Source organism: Quercus lobata, chromosome 10 (assembly GCF_001633185.2).
Source record: "Quercus lobata isolate SW786 chromosome 10, ValleyOak3.0 Primary Assembly, whole genome shotgun sequence".
Taxonomy (NCBI): Eukaryota; Viridiplantae; Streptophyta; class Magnoliopsida; order Fagales; family Fagaceae; genus Quercus; species Quercus lobata.
In genome coordinates this window covers 65,688,755-65,709,120 of record NC_044913.1, presented here as the reverse complement: position 1 = coordinate 65,709,120, position 20,366 = coordinate 65,688,755, and the positions used below count along the sequence as shown (strand labels likewise).

At 40.6% G+C, this 20,366-nt stretch overlaps 2 protein-coding genes across 2 annotated transcripts; one reads left to right on the top strand and one right to left on the bottom strand.

The window, feature by feature from the left end:
* Nucleotides 1–2,129: 2,129 nt before the first annotated feature.
* On the top strand, nucleotides 2,130–7,180 carry LOC115963100 (probable uridine nucleosidase 2). The gene is made up of 9 exons (XM_031081992.1): nucleotides 2,130–2,239; nucleotides 3,504–3,619; nucleotides 3,809–3,868; nucleotides 4,677–4,862; nucleotides 4,945–5,049; nucleotides 5,539–5,635; nucleotides 5,957–6,064; nucleotides 6,153–6,288; nucleotides 6,625–7,180. The coding sequence occupies exons 1-9, from the start codon at nucleotides 2,191–2,193 to the stop codon at nucleotides 6,731–6,733; spliced, it is 966 nt and encodes a 321-aa protein (XP_030937852.1). The 5' UTR covers nucleotides 2,130–2,190; the 3' UTR covers nucleotides 6,734–7,180.
* Nucleotides 7,181–17,058: 9,878 nt separating this feature from the next.
* Nucleotides 17,059–18,303, bottom strand: LOC115965260. The gene has a single exon (XM_031084431.1). It carries the CDS (start codon nucleotides 18,301–18,303, stop codon nucleotides 17,059–17,061), a length of 1,245 nt encoding a protein of 414 aa, XP_030940291.1.
* Between the last annotated feature and the right edge of the window lie 2,063 nt (nucleotides 18,304–20,366).

Sequence of the window (20,366 nt, the reverse complement as noted above, 5' to 3'; positions counted from 1 at the left end):
TATCGAAATAAATAAAATAGAATAATAAAAAATAAACAAAAGAAGGGTCATAAATATATTTTGTTTATTTTTTCTCTTATCTTTTCCTTTCACAGCAACAGGCCAACAACACAACCAAAAGTCTTCAATGCTCAAACATAAAAATAAACATGGGGCTTGAAGCAGTAAAGTGAGGTGAGAGTTGAGAGTTGAGAGTGAGACCACTCTGAGTCTGAAGCTCCAGCTACTATCTTCCTTAACAGGAGTAGAGCTATAGCAAGTGCCCCCCCCCCCCCCCCCCAAACCCCCAAATTAAAAAAAAAAAAAGATTTTATTATATTATGTATAAGTATTAAAAACTTTAAATATTTAGCTACAATTTTTTTTTTTTTGAAAATGGACCATATATTATTCAATTAAGCAGTAGCATAAGAGTCCGCATACAAAGCCTCAATGGCAGGGGCTGGTTGTTCTTCCAACCATACATAGTCCTCACTTAATTGTCTTGCAAACCTGGCCAAAGAATGGGCCACTCCATTCGCACTACGCCGTACACAACTAGTTGATACACTCCGAAATCTCATAGCCAAGCAACGAGCATCTTCATATATATATATCCCAGCCATGAGTTGACGGGTTTGACTGTTGTCAAGCCATTCATAACCGTGGCATTATCTCCCTCCACCACAACATCTTGGAAGCCCGCCTCCACAACAAATTCCAAGGCCTTCTGGCATGCCAAAATCTCCGCTTCTTCACTGTTTGCAACTGGAGGGCCCTTTGCTGACAACGCCGCCATCACTTCACCCATACTATTCCTTATAACCGCGCCAAAACCCGACGACTCCGTATCCATGAAGACAGCCGCATCGAAGTTCAACTTAAACAGAGTACCTGGAGGTGGACACCACAATTGCACAACCTCCCTGGACGCATGGATAGCCAACTGATCCCGTGAAGCTTTAAAATCCTCTATCAACTCAGAAAGCCCGAGTGGTGATTCTTGATGGGTCTTGGGCTTTCCCTCCATGCAGCAACATATTTCGCTGGTGCCAAATTAGCCAGTAGTGAACCCAAAAAAGCTCAAATTCTTCCACGGACAACCTGTGACACAAGTATTCAAGCAGTTGCAAAAACTCCCTCTGCTCTGTGCACACTTTTTGCAATCTGCCTGGAGCAACTGCCCACACGTCTTGCGCTGCACCGCACTCCCAAAGCACATGAAGAATTGATTCGGGAGCTTGGTAACGCTAAGGGTCTCTCCCTTAGCGTTACCTAATAGAATTTCCCCCCAAATGTTTGAGTTAGTTCAACAATGCTTTTAAAAACCAATAGAATATGTCAATTGGTCTAGTAGTTATAGAGACAAACTAGTTTTTGCTTTCTCTAATTTAGTTTTTCGTACATGTTTATATCAAACTAGACAGCTTTTGTATACTTGTTAGAGTTTAAAAGATGATAAATTTACCTAAAAAATTATCTTGCGAATATACATGTGAAAGTTGTTAATTTTATATACAATATATTTATAAATTATGACCTACTTTAATATCAAAACATTAATGTTTATATTTGTGTATGTGCATTTACGCATGTGCAATGAATTATCTTAACTCGAAACTAATATATTAATACCAAAATTTGGCCCCTCCAAATAAAAAATTCTAGCTCTGCCCCTATTCCTTAATATAATTGACATCTTTATCCCTTTACATAAATTGACACACCCACACCCTGTTGTGAATTGAGAAATAAAAGATCGTGTGATCAATTTGAGATGACTAATCTCCTAAACTTGAGAGAGGAAATAGACATTTTTTGATTAATTTTCTGCTTGCTTCATTCATAATTCCTACATACATAAATACTATTAAGGAGATAAGTTTCATCACAACCAAGTCCTAAAACATAGGATCCAACTCCTACTTAAATGTAAATACAAATTGAAATTAAATCCTAATCCTCATCCTAATCTAATCTATTGCATAATTTTATTAGAATTCTATTTAAATTCATACTTCTTCAACTACTTCAGAATTATTTGCCATTTGGCCCTGGGACACAACACAACCCACCTGCCTTTTTTGTTTTTTCCTTGTACTCCATAATATTTTAATAAATCACCATCAATCCTTGTCAATACTCAATACCATTATTAACAACAACCTGTCAATCAATTTGTGTACTAGTTCTATTTCATTCTCAGACGCCATGGCAGCTCAGCCAAAGAAGATCATCATTGATACTGACCCTGGTATTGGTAAGTCACCTTATCTCTTTTCATTCAATCCCGTTTTCTTCAAAGTTTGTTTCTTTGGACCTTATTGTATCTGGGTATCCGAGATTTCTACATTTCATTGTGTTTATCTGCATATTTTAGATTTAAAAAAAAAAAATTAGTCAATGATTCCATGTATATTTAACAATTTCATATCAAAGAAGTCGTGCTCTGCTCTGTTTGGTTGCTGAGAAAATGGAGCAGCTGAGTATGAATTGGAATTCTAATCAAATCACAGACCTTTTCATCATATGGGAACCCAGGAAACCACATAGCATTTCAGGGGTTCGTTTACTTCTATCAATTCACTCTGTATTCCACTGGAGAGTGGTTCTGATTTCTTGTAATCTTATTTCTCAGAGACAGAGTAAATCATTGTCTGCAAATTCTAATAAAAACCTTGGGACTTTTATACTAAAAAGCACACACAACACGGGACACTGTAATTCTGGACAAATTAGGACACTACATAGTAATTCAGTCAATGATTATCTGCATATTTTAAACCGTAGATCAGTCAATGATTCCATGAAATTCAGCAATTTCATATCAAAGAAGTCATGCCTGATGCTCTGTTTGGTTGTTGGGTGCAGCAGCAGAGTATGACTTGGAATTTTAATAAAATCAGTGACTTTTCATCATATGGGAACCACATAGATTCATTCAGTTCTGCAACTGGCTTAATGCGTTCAGTTCCAATTAATGGTTTTTTTTTTTTTTTTTACAATTCACTCTGTACCAATGAAGGGTGGTCCTGATTTCTTGTAATCTTATTTCTGAGAGTGAAATTGTCTGAAAATTTTAATAAATCTTTGGACTTTTATACTAAAAAGCACAGACACAGACACAAGGGACACTGCGATTCTTGAAAAATTAGGTAGGGATACAACAATTAATTGATTAATATATGTATGTGTGTGTGTGTGTGTGTGTGTGTGTGTGTATCTCTCTCTTTTTTTTAGGCAAATTCTATGTTTTCAATATAAATAACAACTATCAAAATCTTCTGAAACTCATCTAAAATCAAAGGAATTTTTTTAATAAGAAAATATATATTCTCCTCCCCACACATTGAGGACATGCATGAGAGTGTCTCCATCATGTCCACACGCTGTGCTTCCATATGGGAACTCAGAAAATAAAATTGCTCTACCAGAATTTGCAACTGTCTTAATGGCTTTCATTCATATATCTGTTATTTTATTTATCATCTTTCTGACATTATGTGAGTTGATGATGCATACAGATGATGCCATGGCAATTTTTGTGGCGTTACAGTCACCAGAGGTGGAGGTGATTGGACTTACAACTATATATGGGAATGTTTATACAACCCTGGCCACAAGAAATGCGTTGCATTTGGTATAGCTAATGAGGTTCATTTTATTTATGGCATTTTGAATCTATATGAGTTATTCTTTGCATTATTCGTTAGCTGATTGGGGTTTGTTTTTAGTGTACTATTAGAATTACCTTCTCCCCCCACCCCCCCACCCCTTTCTTTCCTTTGAGGTTGATCATAGTAACTCTTCCAATATGTTTGTGATGTAGCTTGAAGTTGCAGGAAGGACTGATATCCCAGTGGCTGAAGGATCTCATGTCTCAATCACTGTATGTACAGACAAAAAACCATGATCCTATGTTATAGGGGCTCTTTAGATTTGTATCTTTGAGTTTTTTTTTTTTTTTTTTGTCTTTTTGTGATTTTTTGTTTATGTTAACTTTCAAAAAGACGAAGGATGTGCGAAATTATACATTGATAGGAATTTTATTAAATTATTTAATAAAAGATAATACTGACCTATCAAAAAAAAAAAAAAAAAAAGATAATAGTTTTGGTAGTTAGAAGACAAACTTGTTCTTGCATCAGGAACATATATGGGGAAATCTATCGGGGAATTCAGGTGTGATCCTCTTATATTTTTGCAAAAAATAAAAAGGGTTTGAACCTATCGTACTTTTGCTTATGTGCTTCATGATGATTGAAAGGCTGAACTCGTACTGCTCTATGATATGTGTTTAGAGTCTAGATAGTATCATAAATGAGTAAAACTAATGAAAGGACAACCTGAGATTTCCCTTTGTTAATTTTGTAAATAGAGCAAAAAACAGGTTTTGTTCTTTATTTCATTTTTCTTTGAACAATTTGTTAAAGCTTCATTTGCTGCAATAAATATGATTTTTCTTTGGAAACATCATTTAAAGCTGGTTATTTCACAGAAGAAGCTGACTTCGAGTTTTCACGATAACAGCTAAACGTGTTCCAGGAGAAATTGTATTGTAGATTATGTAGTTTAGCTCACATAATTTCAACTCTGAATTTGAAGCACCATCACATTTTTATTTACATATCATTCATTTACAAGTAGACATTGGTGTATGATTTGAATTTTCTTGTTCTTCTTTATTCATTTTACAGAATGGCACAAAACTGCGCATTGCTGGTTTCGTCCATGGTACAGATGGACTTGGCAACCAAAATTTCCCTCCACCAAAAGGAAAGCCAATTGAACAGTCAGCAGCTGATTTTCTCATTGAGCAAGCAAAACTTTATCCAGGAAAAATCACGGTTGTGGCACTAGGCCCACTTACAAATATTGCACTGGTTAGAGTTCCTGATCATTTGGCGTGGTCTCTAATATTGAATATTATCCATTATATTTTGAATTATGTATCCGTTGGTGTAGGCTATCCAACGAGATCCTGCATTTTCAAAGAACATTGGGCAGATTGTTCTTCTTGGTGGTGCTTTTTTAGTAAATGGAAATGTGAATCCCGCATCAGAAGCCAATGTAAGTTGCTTGAAATTTATGTATTCAGACTGTGATTTCCAACTCATAAACTCAAAATGTACATTGCTCAGTGATCTGTTCTACATGCAAGCCTAACAAACCCGCAAATGAGGTGCCTTTTGTATAACTCAATTTTTTTGCTGCCCTACTTAGTAAGAGCCGGAGATAGAGAGTGTGGGTGCCTTTGTCCTCAGAATTTTAGAAATCCTTTTCTGATAACTTGATCTCTTCTTGAACTTATTGTTAAATTACCGATTGTCCTAAGAGTTTATGCTATTGGGATATGAACCTTATACTTCTAATACTTATCGACTATAAAGAAGCCTGGGAAACAAAGTTTATGGAGCAATCTGTATAATTTTTCCTTGAGCGTATCTTTGATGTCTTTCACTGGTCCATTTTCACTTTCCCCAACATGCTCCCTGCCCTGTGGTGGTTTCCAACTCTCTCCCCCCCTCTCCCTCTCTAACCCTTAAATTGGATGACCAGATTTTTGGCGATCCAGATGCTGCAGATATTGTATTCACAAGTGGAGCAGATGTAGTGGCTGTGGGCATAAATGTTACTCATCAAGTTGTCTTCACAGGTACTTTTTGGCAAATTGGTATTATGCACTGTTAATCATATTTTATTGTAAGAATTAAGAAATCTTCCATATTTTTTCTTGTAAGATGTTACCCTTTATATTTAAAAAATATACCCATGACCTTTTTATCCAGGTTATATGTTTGTTCTGCACACCTTATAACAATGTCGTAGCTTTATACGTAGAGTTGCCAATCAGAATATGAAATGAGAACTTAAAATTGTATTTTGATGATATTTGTTTTCCTCTTTCGCTTTGATCTTTTGTTTTTGTCATTTGGATTTGCTTTGAATTTGATTCATCAATTTTGATACATTATAGATGCTGATAGAGAGAAGTTGTCAAGGTCAGATGGAAAATTTGCTCAGTACTTGTGCAAAATCTTAGACGTGTATTTTTCATATCACCACGATGCATACAACATAAAAGGTTGGTTTATTTTTTAAAGAGTTGATGAAACTGAGTGAGTTGATAGGTAATTGTTTAATTTACTGATGCCAATTTTTTCTTGATGTAGGAGTTTATCTTCATGATCCAGCAACCATTCTTGCAGCTGTTGATCCTTCACTTATGACTTACACAGAGGGTGTGGTTAGAGTCCAGACAAGTGGCATCACTAAGGGACTAACAATATTATACAACAAACAGAAGAGGTAGGACTTTTGGACACCTAAAATCAGCAGATGCAGCTGCTTGATTTTTGGTTCTGTACTTCCTTTGCAGACCACATAGTCTGAATTGAGTTAGTTTTTTTATTTGTGTTGCATTAGGATCCCATTCCTGTATCAGATAATGGGGTTCTGACCATAATAATGAATCTTATGATTAAAACAGTGTAGAGTAAAATAGTGTTTCTCAGTAGCCTGAAATTTTTGTATAGAAAAACTAACTAAAAAGAAATGGTTAGTCATTAAAAAGGAAAAAAAGAAAAGGAGAGAAAGCTATTGTGCTCCGACTGACTCATTTGTACTTTCTTTGCAATGAACCAGGTTTGGTGAAGTCACTGAATGGACTGATAAACCCACAGTGAAGGTTGCAGTCACTGCTGATGCTCCCGCTCTAGTCAAATTGGTCATGGAACGCCTTATGGACTCCTGAAGTTGTGGTTAGAATTAGCGGTTCTCAAAGATGTTCATAGCTGTTGTGATGCAACTACTAGCCTTTTATTTCAATTCAGATATATCCCACATAACAATGGTCGAGCACTTGATGTTTTTCTGTTATTGTACTTCGTATAGGGGAATCTGATTTGGTCACTGCCTCAGTCTTGATGCTGTATGGTACTATAGAAAATAACAAGATTGTAATTTTCTTTTTCTTGAATAAATAAACTCCTTCTGGTGTATTTTCAGGGAAAGCTGAAATGATCCAAAACTGCAAAAAGATAATAATGTTGTACCAAGATGAACGGAGGCTGTCTTTAGGTAGTTTTGATATACCATGGATGAGGTTTTAGGTGAAATTTTTGTGTTTTAGCCATTTATGTTATTTGCATTATTATGATAAACATGAAAAAGATATTGCATTACCTTTATTTTTGCGTCTTTTAAATTATTTAATAGGATATTTCTATGTATTTGTTACGTGCAAATATACACAAGAAAAAACATACGTATGCAGAAGTATAGATGCAGACAAACATGTCTGGGTAGCTATCAACTTATAGGTCTTTTATTTGGTTGTGTCAATGTGTAGCCATTTTGATTTTTTTTTTTTTAATATATTCACTCTTTTGAGTCTTTTCAACTCATCTACAATTTTCACCCACCCTTCAAATTCAATTTTTATTTTAAATGAGGCACATAACATTCCCTCTATTTTTTTTTTTTTTTTTTGTACTACCTTCAAACTTGTCTTGATGCTAACTGGTACAATAAGAACGTTCTCACTCCAAAATGATAACTAGTAAAGTGAATTTTTTTCTTATCAAATTTTGAGCATTTGTGTTCAACAAAACGAAGTAACGAACCACTTGGGTGTTGACTAGTTTGGCCGCTTTGAGGCATCCTAATTTGTTTAGACTATACAAATCTTCAACTTTTGATCACAATATTGGCCACCTGCAAGTTTATTAATATCAATTTCACAATTTGGCTAGTAAGACATCTCGATTCATTTTGATTGTGGGAATATCTTCAACACGAGATTGCAATTTACGTTACCCATGAGTTGATCAAGGCAAGTATTCAATATGGAGAACATCCCTAGCATCTCTTTGAGCATGCGTTGTTGCCAAAATCTAACACAACCTTTTGAAGCCCAAAGAAAAACACATATTTTGTAAATTTGGACTTGGAATGTCAATTCAAAGACAGCTTTTGAACCCTGAAAGCTAGCAATAAATTTAATTATAATAAACTGTCAAAAGAGAACACTCAGAAGCTAAAAAACAAAATCCCCCTCCCTAACAACATTAATTTTACACACTAAAAGTGCTCTCGCGCCGTTTGGCACGTAGAAGCAGTGTGAGTCCCACAGTGTTTCTACACTTGTGGGAGTTCAGTGACCTCTTCCCAGTTTTCTCTGGGTGGTGAGGTCAGGCGAGTTTTTTCTTGCTCAGAGGTTCGTTTTGGTTAGGAATCATGGCGGAGGAGTTAGAAATACTTTGGCGAAAGCTAACGGTTACTGATGAGGAGGAAGAAAGTGTAATACTGGGTATGGAGTGTACGAGAGCAACAAAAGATAGGGGGAAAAATTGTCTAGTCATGAAGGTGCTCTCTCGGAGAGGGGTTATGCTAGATGCTCTAAGAAAAAATATTAGAATGTTATGGAAACCAAATAAGAGCATCCAGATCTCGGCAATAGAAGAGGAAGTTTATTTAGTGGAGTTTGATGATGAGAGAGAAAAGAAGAGAGTTCTTGAGATGAGCCCTTGGCACTACGAGAAACAACTGGTGCTGCTGTAGCAGTTTGAAGGGGATAAAGAGCCAAAGGATCTTGTTTTCAAGTGGTGCCCGTTTTGGGTTCAAATTTACAATCTATCTCTCAAACACAGGACAAGAGAAACAGGGTTGGCTATAGGGGCTAGTCTGGGAGAGGTTTTGGAGGTGGATGTTGCTGATTCAGGGGTGCAATGGGGGAAATGTCTTCGTGTTCGAGTGAAGATAGACGTGACAAAAAAACTGATACGTGGAAGAAAAATAAAGGTTGAGGAAGGGGTGGACAGGTGGGTGCTCTTCAAATACAAGCATCTACCGAATTTTTGTTATCGATGTGGTCTTTTGGAGCATGATTTGAAGGAGTGTCCTCAGAACAGGGGAGTAGATAATGAAGGCAAAACAGAGGAGCTCCAATACGGGGCATGGATGAGGGGAGATCCGGTGAAGAAGTCGGGCTGGGAACCTCACTTCATTAAGAAGAACGACGGCGGAGACATCCGGGGAAAAAGGATTGGCAGCGGGGACAGGAGTCTGGTGGTCCAAACACCGAGGAGTAAAGCGAGAGGGTCTGAAAAGGTAGCGTCTGTGGTGCAAATCCTCGGGGAGAGTTCTGAGGAGATGTCGACAAAAAAGTCAGAGAGAGGGGAGCGAAACAAGGTGGAGTTTCACCAAAATGGAATGCTCAGTAAAACTGGAGAAACCCCAAAAGACACTCCATCCATTTTGGTGAAAGTTGGTGAGGTGAGTGTTCAGGCTACCAACGTAAAGGAAGGGGATGGGCATGAGGAGGTAGTGGCGAGAAATAAGGAGGACCCATCTTTTAAATTTGAGTATGGGCCAAAGAATGGGGAAGTGGGGCCGAATGTAGGCTTGGAAAGAAATAAGGCTGAGGGCCCAATGGCTATGAACTATGAGATGAATGTGGGCTGGATTGCAGAGTCATTAAGCCCAACCAGCGGCCACTAGAAACGTAGGGCCAGAGCAGGCCAAACAAAAGGGAAGGAAAAGGTTGAAAGCCCAGCTGAAAAGAAAAGGGAGTGTTTGACTCCTTTAGGTGAGATCGACCAGAACGTTCTGGTGAGAAAACGAAGAAAGGTAGAGAAACAGGGTGATGGCGAAGCAGGAAAAGAAAATGAAAAGGATGGCAGTGAGGCGGTTGCTGCTGCGCAGCACCGCCGAGCCCAATGAGCATCTTGGCGTGGAACTGCCGTGGCCTTGGATCAGCTGCGGCGGTGCGGTCTCTCACCGATCTGGTGAAAGAAATAGATCCTTTCTTGGTTTTCTTATCAGAAACCAAGGCAAAACAGAGAAGAATAAAAGGCCTTCAGAGGAAGCTCCAGCTAACCCAGGGAATCACGGTGCCTTGCGACGGTCGAAGTGGAGGGCTGGTGTTGATGTGGAAGGAAGGGGCGGAGGTGTGTCTCCAAAGCTGCTCAAACTCCCATATTGACGTGGTGGTTCGCGAAGGAAACGGAGCGCTGCCATGGCATGCAACGGGGTTCTACGGTCACCCTGATGCAGGTATGAGATTTATTTCCTGGGAGTTAATTAGATCTCTTAAAAGGCAGTGTGATCTTCCGTGGGTCTTGTTTGGGGATTTTAATGAAATTGTTCATTCGGATGAGAAATTAGGATGGTTAGATAGGGATGCGAGACAAATAGAGGGGTTTAGAGAATGCTTATCGGATTGTGGTCTGGTTGATCTGGGTTTTGTGGGGCAACGGTATACTTGGTGTAATGGAAGAATTGGGGAGCAACGAACTCTAGTTAGACTAAATAGGATGGTAGCAAATGAAGGGTGGCTGAATATGTTTAGGGAGGCAAAGGTGTATCATAGAGCAATGGCGGCGTCCGACCACTGTTTGCTCAATTTGTCCCTCAGACGCCAAGTTAGTAGAAGGGGAGGAAGAAAACGCTTCATGTTCGAAGCAATGTGGACTAGGGAGGAGGGCTGTAGGAAGGTAATTGAAGAGGCCTGGGATCCGTTAAATTGCAACCTAGATGTGCAGATTCGGGATAGGCTAAAGTGTTGCCAAGATAGATTGCAGACTTGGAACAGGAGGATTTTTGGCAATGTAAATAAGATCCTGAAACAAAAGCAGAACCGCCTTCAACAATTGGAAATGTTGAATTTACTTCATGAACCAGCGGAGGAAATTAAAGCACTAAAAAAGGAGATAAACGAAGTCACACTCCGGGAAGAGATGATGTGGAACCAGAGATCTAGGGCATTGTGGGTTAAGTGTGGGGACCGAAACACAAAGTTCTTTCATGCTACGGCTAGCAATAGACGTCGGAAAAATAGGATTGAGGGTTTATTTGATAATGAAGGCAGGTGGAAGGAGGATAAAGAAGAAGTGGAAGGCATAATTCTGAATTATTTTCAGGAAATCTTCAGTACTAGCCATCCAGTTGAGTTCGGCTGTAGTCTTGGAGCATTAGAAAGGAGGGTTTCCGATGATATGAATGATGATCTCCTACAAGAGTTTCGAGAAGAGGAGGTTAGGCGTGCCCTGAAGCAAATGCATCCGACAAAGTCTCCAGGACCGGACGGTATGTCCCCTATCTTCTTTCAATCTTATTGGGATGTTGTGGGTCCTCAGGTGGTAGATTGTGTTCTTAATATTCTTAGAACGGGTGTTATGCCAAATGGTTTAAATGACACATTTATCTGCCTAATCCCTAAAGTAAATTGTCCCCAAAAGATGTCGGAGTTTCGTCCGATAAGTTTATGTAATGTTATATATAAAATTGTATCAAAAGTATTAGCTAATAGGTTAAAGAAAGTCCTACCAGCAGTTATTAGTGAGGCCCAAAGTGCTTTTGTACCAGGGCGGCAGATTACAGACAATGTCCTAGTGGCTTTCGAAACCATGCACTACATAAATCAGAAAAGAATGGGAAAGAAGGGCTGATGGCAATCAAACTGGACATGAGCAAGGCTTATGACCGGGTTGAATGGGCATACTTGGAGGCGATTATGCGCAGATTGGGTTTTCAAGAAAGATGGATTTCTTTGATGATGATGTGTGTGAATTCAGTGTCATACTCTGTGCTCTTGAATGGGGAACCAAAGGGCAAAATTTTTCCTACTCGAGGCCTAAGACAAGGGGATCCTATTTCCCCGTACCTCTTCCTGTTGTGTGCTGAGGGCCTTTCGGCCATGCTTCAGTTGGGTGAAGTTAGGGGGATACCAAGAGGCATTTCGGTATGTAGGCAAGCTCCAGTGGTCTCTCACTTGCTATTTACAGATGACTGTATAGTCTTTTGCAATGCGTCTATAGAGGAAGGAGCTAGAGTAGCAAAAATTCTTGAGGTGTATGAAAGGGAGTCAGGGCAGAAGCTAAATAGAGAGAAGACTTCTCTCTTTTTCAGCAAAAACACAAGAGAGGAGGTTAAAGAGGAAGTTAAGGACATGTTTGGGGCCCAGGTCATCCATCAACATGAGCGCTACTTGGGGCTGCCCCCTCTGGTGGTGAGGGGAAAAAAGAAAGCCTTCCAACATATCCTGGACCAGGTTGGTCGTAAAGTTGCGGGTTGGAAGGGGAAGTTGCTAACTATGGCTGGCCGGGAAATTCTAATTAAGGCGGTTGCCCAAGCTACTCCCATGTACACTATGAACTGCTTTAAACTCCCGGATTCTTTGTGCAATGAGCTCAATTCTTTGATTAGAAACTTTTGGTGGGGTCAACGGGACAAAGAAAGAAAACTAGCTTGGCTAGCTTGGGAGAAGATGTGTACACCCAAAGCTGAGGGGGGGATGGGTTTCAAGGATCTTAAAGCTTTTAACCTTGCTTTGCTTGCAAAACAAGGGTGGAGGCTCATCCAAAACACGGAGTCCCTTGCCCATAGAGTTTTGAAAGCTAAGTATTTTCCAAACTCCAATTTCCTTGAGGCCCAAATTGGTAAGAAACCGTCGTATACTTGGAGGAGTTTGATGGATGCAAAAGAAGTTCTTTGGAGAGGCTTGAAGTGGAATATTGGGAATGGGCAAAAAATGAAAATATGGGCAGATAGGTGGATCCCAATCCCAAATTCCTTCAAGGTGGTAAGTCCTAAACCCCAAAATTTTGAGGGAGAGCTAGTGGAGACCCTCCTAGACCGTGAAGCAGGGGGCTGGGATATCAATGCTGTGAAGAATGTTTTCTTACCTCATGAAGCAGAGGCAATTTTGAGTATTCCAATAAGTCCTAGTTTCCCGGAGGATGCTTTGATTTGGGCTTGGTCGAAAAAAGGTGACTTCTTGGTTAAAAGTGCTTATCAAGTAGCATTAAGGTGGCTGATTGAAAACAGAGGTAGAGGAGCAGGGGGTGAGGTGTCAAACCCGAGTAGAAAGAAGGAGTTTTGGAAGACTATTTGGGGCTTAAACTATCCAAGCAAAGTGAAACTCTTTATGTGGAGGGCATGTAAGAACATCCTACCGACAAACTATTGTCTCAGGAGGAGGAAGGTGACTACGGAGGATAAATGTATTTTCTGTGGTCTGAGTGAATCTTCGGGACATGCTCTATGGGATTGTTGGATAGCAGAGGCTGTTTGGAAGGAAACAATGCTGGTTTTGCCAAAGGTGAGTCACCCTTATAAAGACTTTATTGATGTAATATGGAAAATTTGGGTGGAGGGGAAGGAGATAGAGTGGGAGCGATTAGCATGTACAGCATGGGGTATATGGAAGAATAGGAATGCAGCAAAGTTTGAAGGTAAGACAAAGCAAGCAAAGGAGATAGTCTCTGAAGTAAGTGTTCTGGTTGAGGAGTTTAAGGGGCAGCAGGATGTTCCAAGACAGAGAGTACAGCCAAGATTAGTAGGATGGAGCCCTCCTCGTGAAGGGTGGTTTAAAGTAAATGTTGACGGAGCGGTGTTTAAAGAGTTGGGCAGCTGCGGAATAGGGGTTGTGATTAGAAATGAAAGAGGTCTTCTAATGGGAGCTATGAGTAAGAAGCTGGAGTTACCCTTGGGAGCGCTGGAAGTGGAGGCAAAGGCTTTTGAGGAGGGCATTCAGCTGGCAGGAGACCTGGGTTTAAGGAATGTTATAGTGGAAGGCGATGCGAAGACAGTGACAGATGCTCTGGCTGGTCGCTGTGCCCCTCCAAGCTCGATTCAGATGATTATTGAAGGATCTTGGAGATGGAGTCATTTTGTCCAGGAGTGGCAGATCTCTCATGTTTACAGGACCGGCAACTGTGCTGCCCATTTGATGGCAAGAAATGCCAAACTTGTAAATGACAGTATTGTGTGGGTGGAGGACACTCCACCCATCCTAGAATGTCAGTTGTTCAAAGATGTAGCTGGTTTGGACTTAGTGTCCTCTTAATGAAAGTTACTGAATGTTTGATTATCAAAAAAAAAAAAAAAAAGAAGCTAAAAAACAAAGCCAACGCAACTTAATAGTTACGCCCAGATCCAGTCCCACGAGTATCTTCACCTACGAGTACGACCCATGATTTTGAAGCCTGTATTGCATTCTCTGCTTTTTCTCTCATTTGCGTGCGGGTGTTTTCATTCAAGTCCTTACGCAGAACTTTTTCATTCAGAGAGAGAGAGAGAGACACAGAAGTTGCTTTTACTCTTCTACTTAGACATTTATACTGGTTTCTCTCACCCATGAACGTTACTTTCTTTTTTTTGGTAGAAAGGAACTTCATTAACGAAAAGAACTAAGTGGAACAAGGCAGATCAGAAGTGTATCTGCTATGGTACATACCAGCTCTATCAGAGCTTAACAAATCCAACATACCCACAGGCGGGTCATGAAATAAAACAAAAGATCTATCTTGTTGAGATCCTAACCGAGCCAAAAAATCAGCACAAGTATTGGCCTCACGGAAACAATGTCTGATTCTGACTTGGCCAATCTGAGATATCAAATGTTTGTAGTCATCAAGAAGAGGCAATGCACAAATGTTAGCACTTGAAGAAATAGAGAGAAGCTGAACAACGACCTTTGCATCAAGCTGAACATCCACAGCACTCAACTGCATTTCATAACAAAGATTGAGACCATCTCTAAGCCCCCAAAGCTCTGCCATGAAGCTGTTAGAGCATCCAATACTCCTAGAAAAACCACTCAACCATTCCCCGTGTTCGTTTCTGATAAGGCCACCACTCCCAGCCCGGCCTGGATTTCCTATAGCTGCCCCATCAGTATTCAGGCAAGCCCACCCGGATTGAGGTCTCTCCCACCTGACTTGCACCAATCTCTTGTTGCCCGTCTTCTTGGCATTTAAACCACAATGCTGAAATTCCAAAGCATGGAAAAGAGTCTCCTTGTGGACATATGGTTGAGCATGCAGGTTACTGAATATAATTGCATTTCTGTACTTCCACAGCAGCCAAATGGTGAAAGGGAAAATGATTCTCCAAGGGGGTTGCACTCCTAACTTGCAAAAATTATTAGTACAGTTGATTTTCAGCCATTCAACCAGATTTCCCTCATAAAAATTGCTATTTGGGCTGACTCCCAATCTTTCCCAAGTCAATCTTGAGGTCGCACAATCCCTTAGCCTATGAAGAATTGTTTCAGGCTCATTTTGACACAAGGGACAAGTATCACTTTCACTAATGCACCTTTTAATAAGACATTCTCCCACGCCAATAGCATTGTGTAAGCATTGCCAAATAAAAGCTTTAACTCGAGGAATGGTGTCCAATTTCCAAACCCATTTCCCATTAAAGAAACCTGTATCCGAATCACTCCCCATAGCTAAAGCATAAGCATGCTTAAGATCAAAGTCCCCCCGATTAGCTCCCAACCAAAGCAGCCTATCCTCCCCTGAACTGTTCTCACCGAATAGGGAATAAAGCTAATTTCCATGAGGATATTATTAGGAAAATGGAAAGAAAGCAAAGACCAATCCCAACCATCCAATCCAAAAACATCTTTCACCTTCAAAGACTCATCCTCACAAGCAAGAGGGCCTTGAATGAGAGACCTTAAACTACCATTAGGCATCCAATTATCATACCAAAGATTCAAGTTACTACTTCTCCCTGGAATCCGTCGAATACCCTTGTTAAACACCTCACCACCCATCTTCATAGCTTTCCAAGTCCTAGAACAAGGAAGATTATCACCATTTCTCACATTTAGCCTTTGATATGAGCAATATTTGCTATTAAGGACCTTCACCCATAATGCATCTTTCTCCATCCTAAATCTCCAATTTAACTTAGCCAAAAGAACTTGATTCCTACCCTTGGCTGCTTGGATCCCTAAACCCCCTTCCTCTTTAGGCTTAGTAACTTTATGCCAGCCCACCCAATGAACTTTCTTAGCATCATTTGTCGATCCCCACAAAAAGTTTCGATTGACCTGATCAATGTTGTCAATCAACTTTTTTGGAAGAGCCGTACATTGCATAATGTAATCAAGGATGGCAGAAGTGATAGCTTGAATGAGAACAGCCCTACCCGCTAAGGACAACAGGTTGGCTTTCCAACCAGCCAACTTTTGCTTAACTCTCTCCAACACAAAGTATATATCCTCATTAGTGGTCCCACGATGCTTTATGGGAAAACCAAGATATTTTCCTAGGTTAGGTGTTGAACGAAAACCTAGAATATCACACAAGGACTCCCTAGTATTCACATCAACATTCGGGGAAAAGAAGACTCTTGATTTACTCTCACTAATGGATTGCCCGGACTTAGCACAAAAATCATCAAGAACATCCCGAATCGTTGAACAATTAACATGGTCCGCCTTTGCAAATAGGACCAAATCATCCGCAAAGAATAGATGCGAAACGGCCACCCTGTTGTTAGAGCTCTTAACAAGAATCCAACTTTTGTTTTTGCATTTCTCCTCGATGAAGTAACCAAGGGCTTCCATGCAAAGAATGAAAAGGTAGGGCGAGAGCGGATCACCTTGCCTAATTCCTCTCAAGGGAAAGATAAGCTCCATATTACCTCCATTAAATAAAATGGAAGTGGAAACCGAGAAAACACAATTCACGATAAGGCTAATCACATTATGGGGGAAATTGGCATGAATGAGAACTTCTCTGATGAAACTCCACTCGATTTTATCATAAGCCTTTTCAAGATCCACTTTGATAGCCATATACCCTACTCGACCTTTCTTGTTACTTATAGTATGGATAACCTCTTGCACCACAATGGCATTGTCAACACTTCTTCTTCCTAGCATAAAAGCAGACTGGAGAGGAGACACAAGATTATCAAGAAGAGGTCTAATCCTAGCTACAAGAATCTTAGTGACAATCTTGTACACTGTATTGCAAAGGCTAATTGGGCGATAGTTTCCGAAGCTTTTAGGACTTGCAATCTTAGGAATCAAAACCACATTTGTTCGATTAAGGTATTCAGGGATCTTACATACCATAAAGGCCTTCCTCACTTCAGCCTTCACCGAATCCACCACAACGAGCCAAAATCTTTAAAGAAACCTGCATGGAGGCCATCCGGACTCGGAGCTTTAAAGGCTTTCAACTCCCAAAGACCATCTTTAATTTTTGCATCCGTTACCATACCACTCAAGCTGGAGCTATCCTCATCTGATAGGCCAACTAGCCACCAGGAAGGCTAAATGGGATTAAGAGGAGCAACATCAAGAGAAGTTATGAATAACCTCTCAAACCCCCTTCTAATGGGATTCATAGCCCCTAATTCACTTTGAATCCATTCACCCAACTCATTCTTGATGCAAGAAATTTTGTTGCACCTTCTCCTAACAATAGCAGACATATGGTGAAAGGTTGTATTACGATCACCCTCAACCAGCCGGTTAATACGAGATTTCTGCACCCACAACTCCTCCTCTTGGTCCAACAGGGTATTAAGATCTTTGTGCAAAACTTTCTCCAACTCAAGCAGAGAATGTGAAGGGTGAACAACGATGGCTTTTTGGATGCCATTAAGACGAGCCATGACCCTTTTCTTCTTCCCAAAAATATTACCAAAATGATCCTTGTTCCAAACCGAAGCTCTTCTAGAAAAATTTTCAATAGATTCCTGAAGAGGTCTAGTCCGGCCCCAAGCCTCCTTGACAACTCCCGAAAAAGATACATTCGACAACCAAAAACTTTGGAATTTAAAGGGTCTAGGCAAAAACATACTATTGGAAGGATTAGTCTCAAGAAGCACCGGGCAATGATCAAACACACAGCTAGTGAGGTGGGTAACTCTAGCATCAGAGTGTAATGCATACCAGCTAGGATTGGCAAAGAATCGGTCAATTCTTTCTTGAATGAGATCACAAATATGCCTTCTATTTGTCCAAGTGAAACGAGGCCCAACAAACCCCATATCAACCATAGAACAGTAGTCGAGGCATTCTTTGAAGAGAAGGGACCTATTAGAGCTAATGCTTCTTCCCCCAAATTTATCCCCTTCCACAAGAACCTCATTAAAATCCCCAGCAATAATCCAAGGTTTATCATGAAGATTGGCAACATTTTTTAAATTATTCCAAAGGACACATCTCTCTTGAAATCTAGGACTAGCATAGACAGTAGTACAAATAAATTCAAAGTTTGAAGGGAGTACCTTAACCAAAACATGGATTTCTTGCTCTGACATGGCCAGCTGATGAACCTGGACTCTATCTGAATTCCAAAGAAGCCAAAGCCCACCAGCAAACCCAAGAGTGTCTGTATGAATGGCCCCATCAAAAGGTAACTTATCAGTGATGTCCCTGGCACGAGCACCACCAATGCGAGTCTCCATAATGATCATAATGGCTGGATCATGAGTGTTCACCAGCTCCCTCACATGGTTCTGAAAAAAGGGTTTTGAAGCCCCCCTACAATTCCACGCACTAATATTCATTATTAAACAGAGGATGGGTTGGACACTCATCAGATGGAGGCAGGAGTGTTGCCTCCACCATCAAATCCCATACGGACATCCTCATCTGGCCTCTGCCCAACATCAATTCCACACAAAGCACCTACACTTCCAGCTTGAAGTGAAGCTTCCACCTAAGTTCTTTCTTCATTCCCAAGGCCAGATTTGTCAATGGCAGGTAACCCAGGCCTGCACTCATTGACACTAAAGGGAAGAGAAACTTCCGTACTATGAAGGCTTGGATTTCCTCCATAATCACCTCCGGCATCACCATAGCCAACCCGTCTAAACTGGTCACCCATGTTAATATCTGGATTGGCACCGAAAATAAACCCTCCATTAATCTCAGGACGAAGTTTAGAAATGCTTGAGGACCAATCGGCATGAGTGGATAGACTTTTTTTGTCTGAAGCGGCTATGATAAGAGACCCTTTGTCTGATTTGGCACTAATAGGAATAGAAAGAACTGCCCTACTATGCGCATAATCCTTTTTACCCTTGACTGAACCAGATTTGGGCTTTTGCTTGTGCAACTCCTTACTAACGCGTCCCACATTCACAACAGGATCTTGATCTAAGCTCGTGATAACTAAGCCATTTGAAATTAATAGCTTATCTAGAGGAGAACAGCTCAAGGTGGGGCTTGTATTCAATTCGAACTGGGCTTTCCTCTTCCCATTTGAATCATTTGTATCACTTGGCCCAGCCCAAAACTTATTACAACTCAGACTCTCCAACGGCACTTTAGGCTTACCGTGAGAAAGGTCCTTTCCCGAACCAGATAAAGAGCTCGTGTTCTTTTGCTTCACCCCTTTTTTGTTGTTCCTTTTACGTGAAACCACCATCCACGGACCAAAGGAGGCATCAGAGTTCGCACTGTCCAATGCATTCTGATCCTCAGTCTGATTCTCTGTCCGCGCCTCAGGATTGGCTATCGTTTGACCCGTAATTTCCGCGTCGCTCATCACGTGGGAATCTTTCGGGGGGGATGACGAAGGCTTGATAGAATACGGGCAAGTCTCATTCTGGTGGCCTAGCTGGCCGCAAGAGAAGCATAACTTGCTAACACCTTCGTACGCGACTGGTTGGTTTCGTTGCCCAATGCCGACCGAGGTGACAAGAGGTTTGCTAACATCAACCTACACACAAACACATGCATATCGACCCTAACCCTCCGTTGCAATGTGCGTATCTACCCTAAGAACCGTTCCCAGAGCTTGCCCAAGCTGTCGGAGGACTTCCACGTCATAATATTCTATGGGTAGCTCATGGAATCTAACCCAGACTGCCACCGAAGAAACTTGCGCTTCAAATGGTTTAAAATTAGCTTCCCATCTCCGGATCGACAAAAAATGTTCACCTATAAACCATGGTCCTTTCTTGAGGACTAACTCTAAATCTTCAATAAGTGAAAATCTCATAAAAAAAAAGTCCCTTCCAAGATCCACCATGTCAACTCTCCCTGCTGGTTTCCAAAGTCCCATGAGCCTAGCATGAAGGAAGTTAAACCCCACTATTTTGCTGAATACCTTGACAATAAGTGCTTTTGCCCAGGGAGCTCTAATGCGTCGCTTTGTTTCTTTAGAGAGACAAATTGCAGCCATACCATCACAAAGTTCCTCTGTTTCCTCATTCGACTCAGAGTCAGCGTCCATGAGGTCCGAATAGGCGAAAGCTTGGGGGTAAGCTTCTGGGACATCCCCTACGAGTTTATCCCGAAAAGAGAACTTACTGGCAAAATTGGTACTCCTAGGGAGTCTATTCGTATTAACAGAGGCTTCATTATGTGAGTCCTTAACTTTCTTGTTGCTCCTTGCGAGCTCCTGTTCTTCTTCGGTAGAGAGGGAGCGTGAGCGTTCAGTCATAGAAACTCAATGATTTATTATAATTGCGTGTACGCAATAGTTGATTTTCTTAAACAATTGATGCACGTCTAACCCCAACAGAAAGGCTCTTCCTCCGACCTGAAATAAACCAAGTAATCCACTGTGAAATCAGGTTAAAGAACCCCATAAACCCAGACTAAACCCAGGTACTCAACTCAG

Bases quoted from the DNA above. Each gene is read 5' to 3' on its own strand.
- LOC115963100 (XM_031081992.1), top strand. From the start codon at position 2,191: ATGGCAGCTCAGCCAAAGAAGATCATCATTGATACTGACCCTGGTATT. The intron at 4,863-4,944 runs GTTAGAGTTCCT...CCGTTGGTGTAG, and splicing joins CACTTACAAATATTGCACTG to GCTATCCAACGAGATCCTGC. The intron at 6,065-6,152 runs GTTGGTTTATTT...TTCTTGATGTAG, and splicing joins CGATGCATACAACATAAAAG to GAGTTTATCTTCATGATCCA.
- LOC115965260 (XM_031084431.1), bottom strand. From the start codon at position 18,303: ATGAATATTAGTGCGTGGAATTGTAGGGGGGCTTCAAAACCCTTTTTT.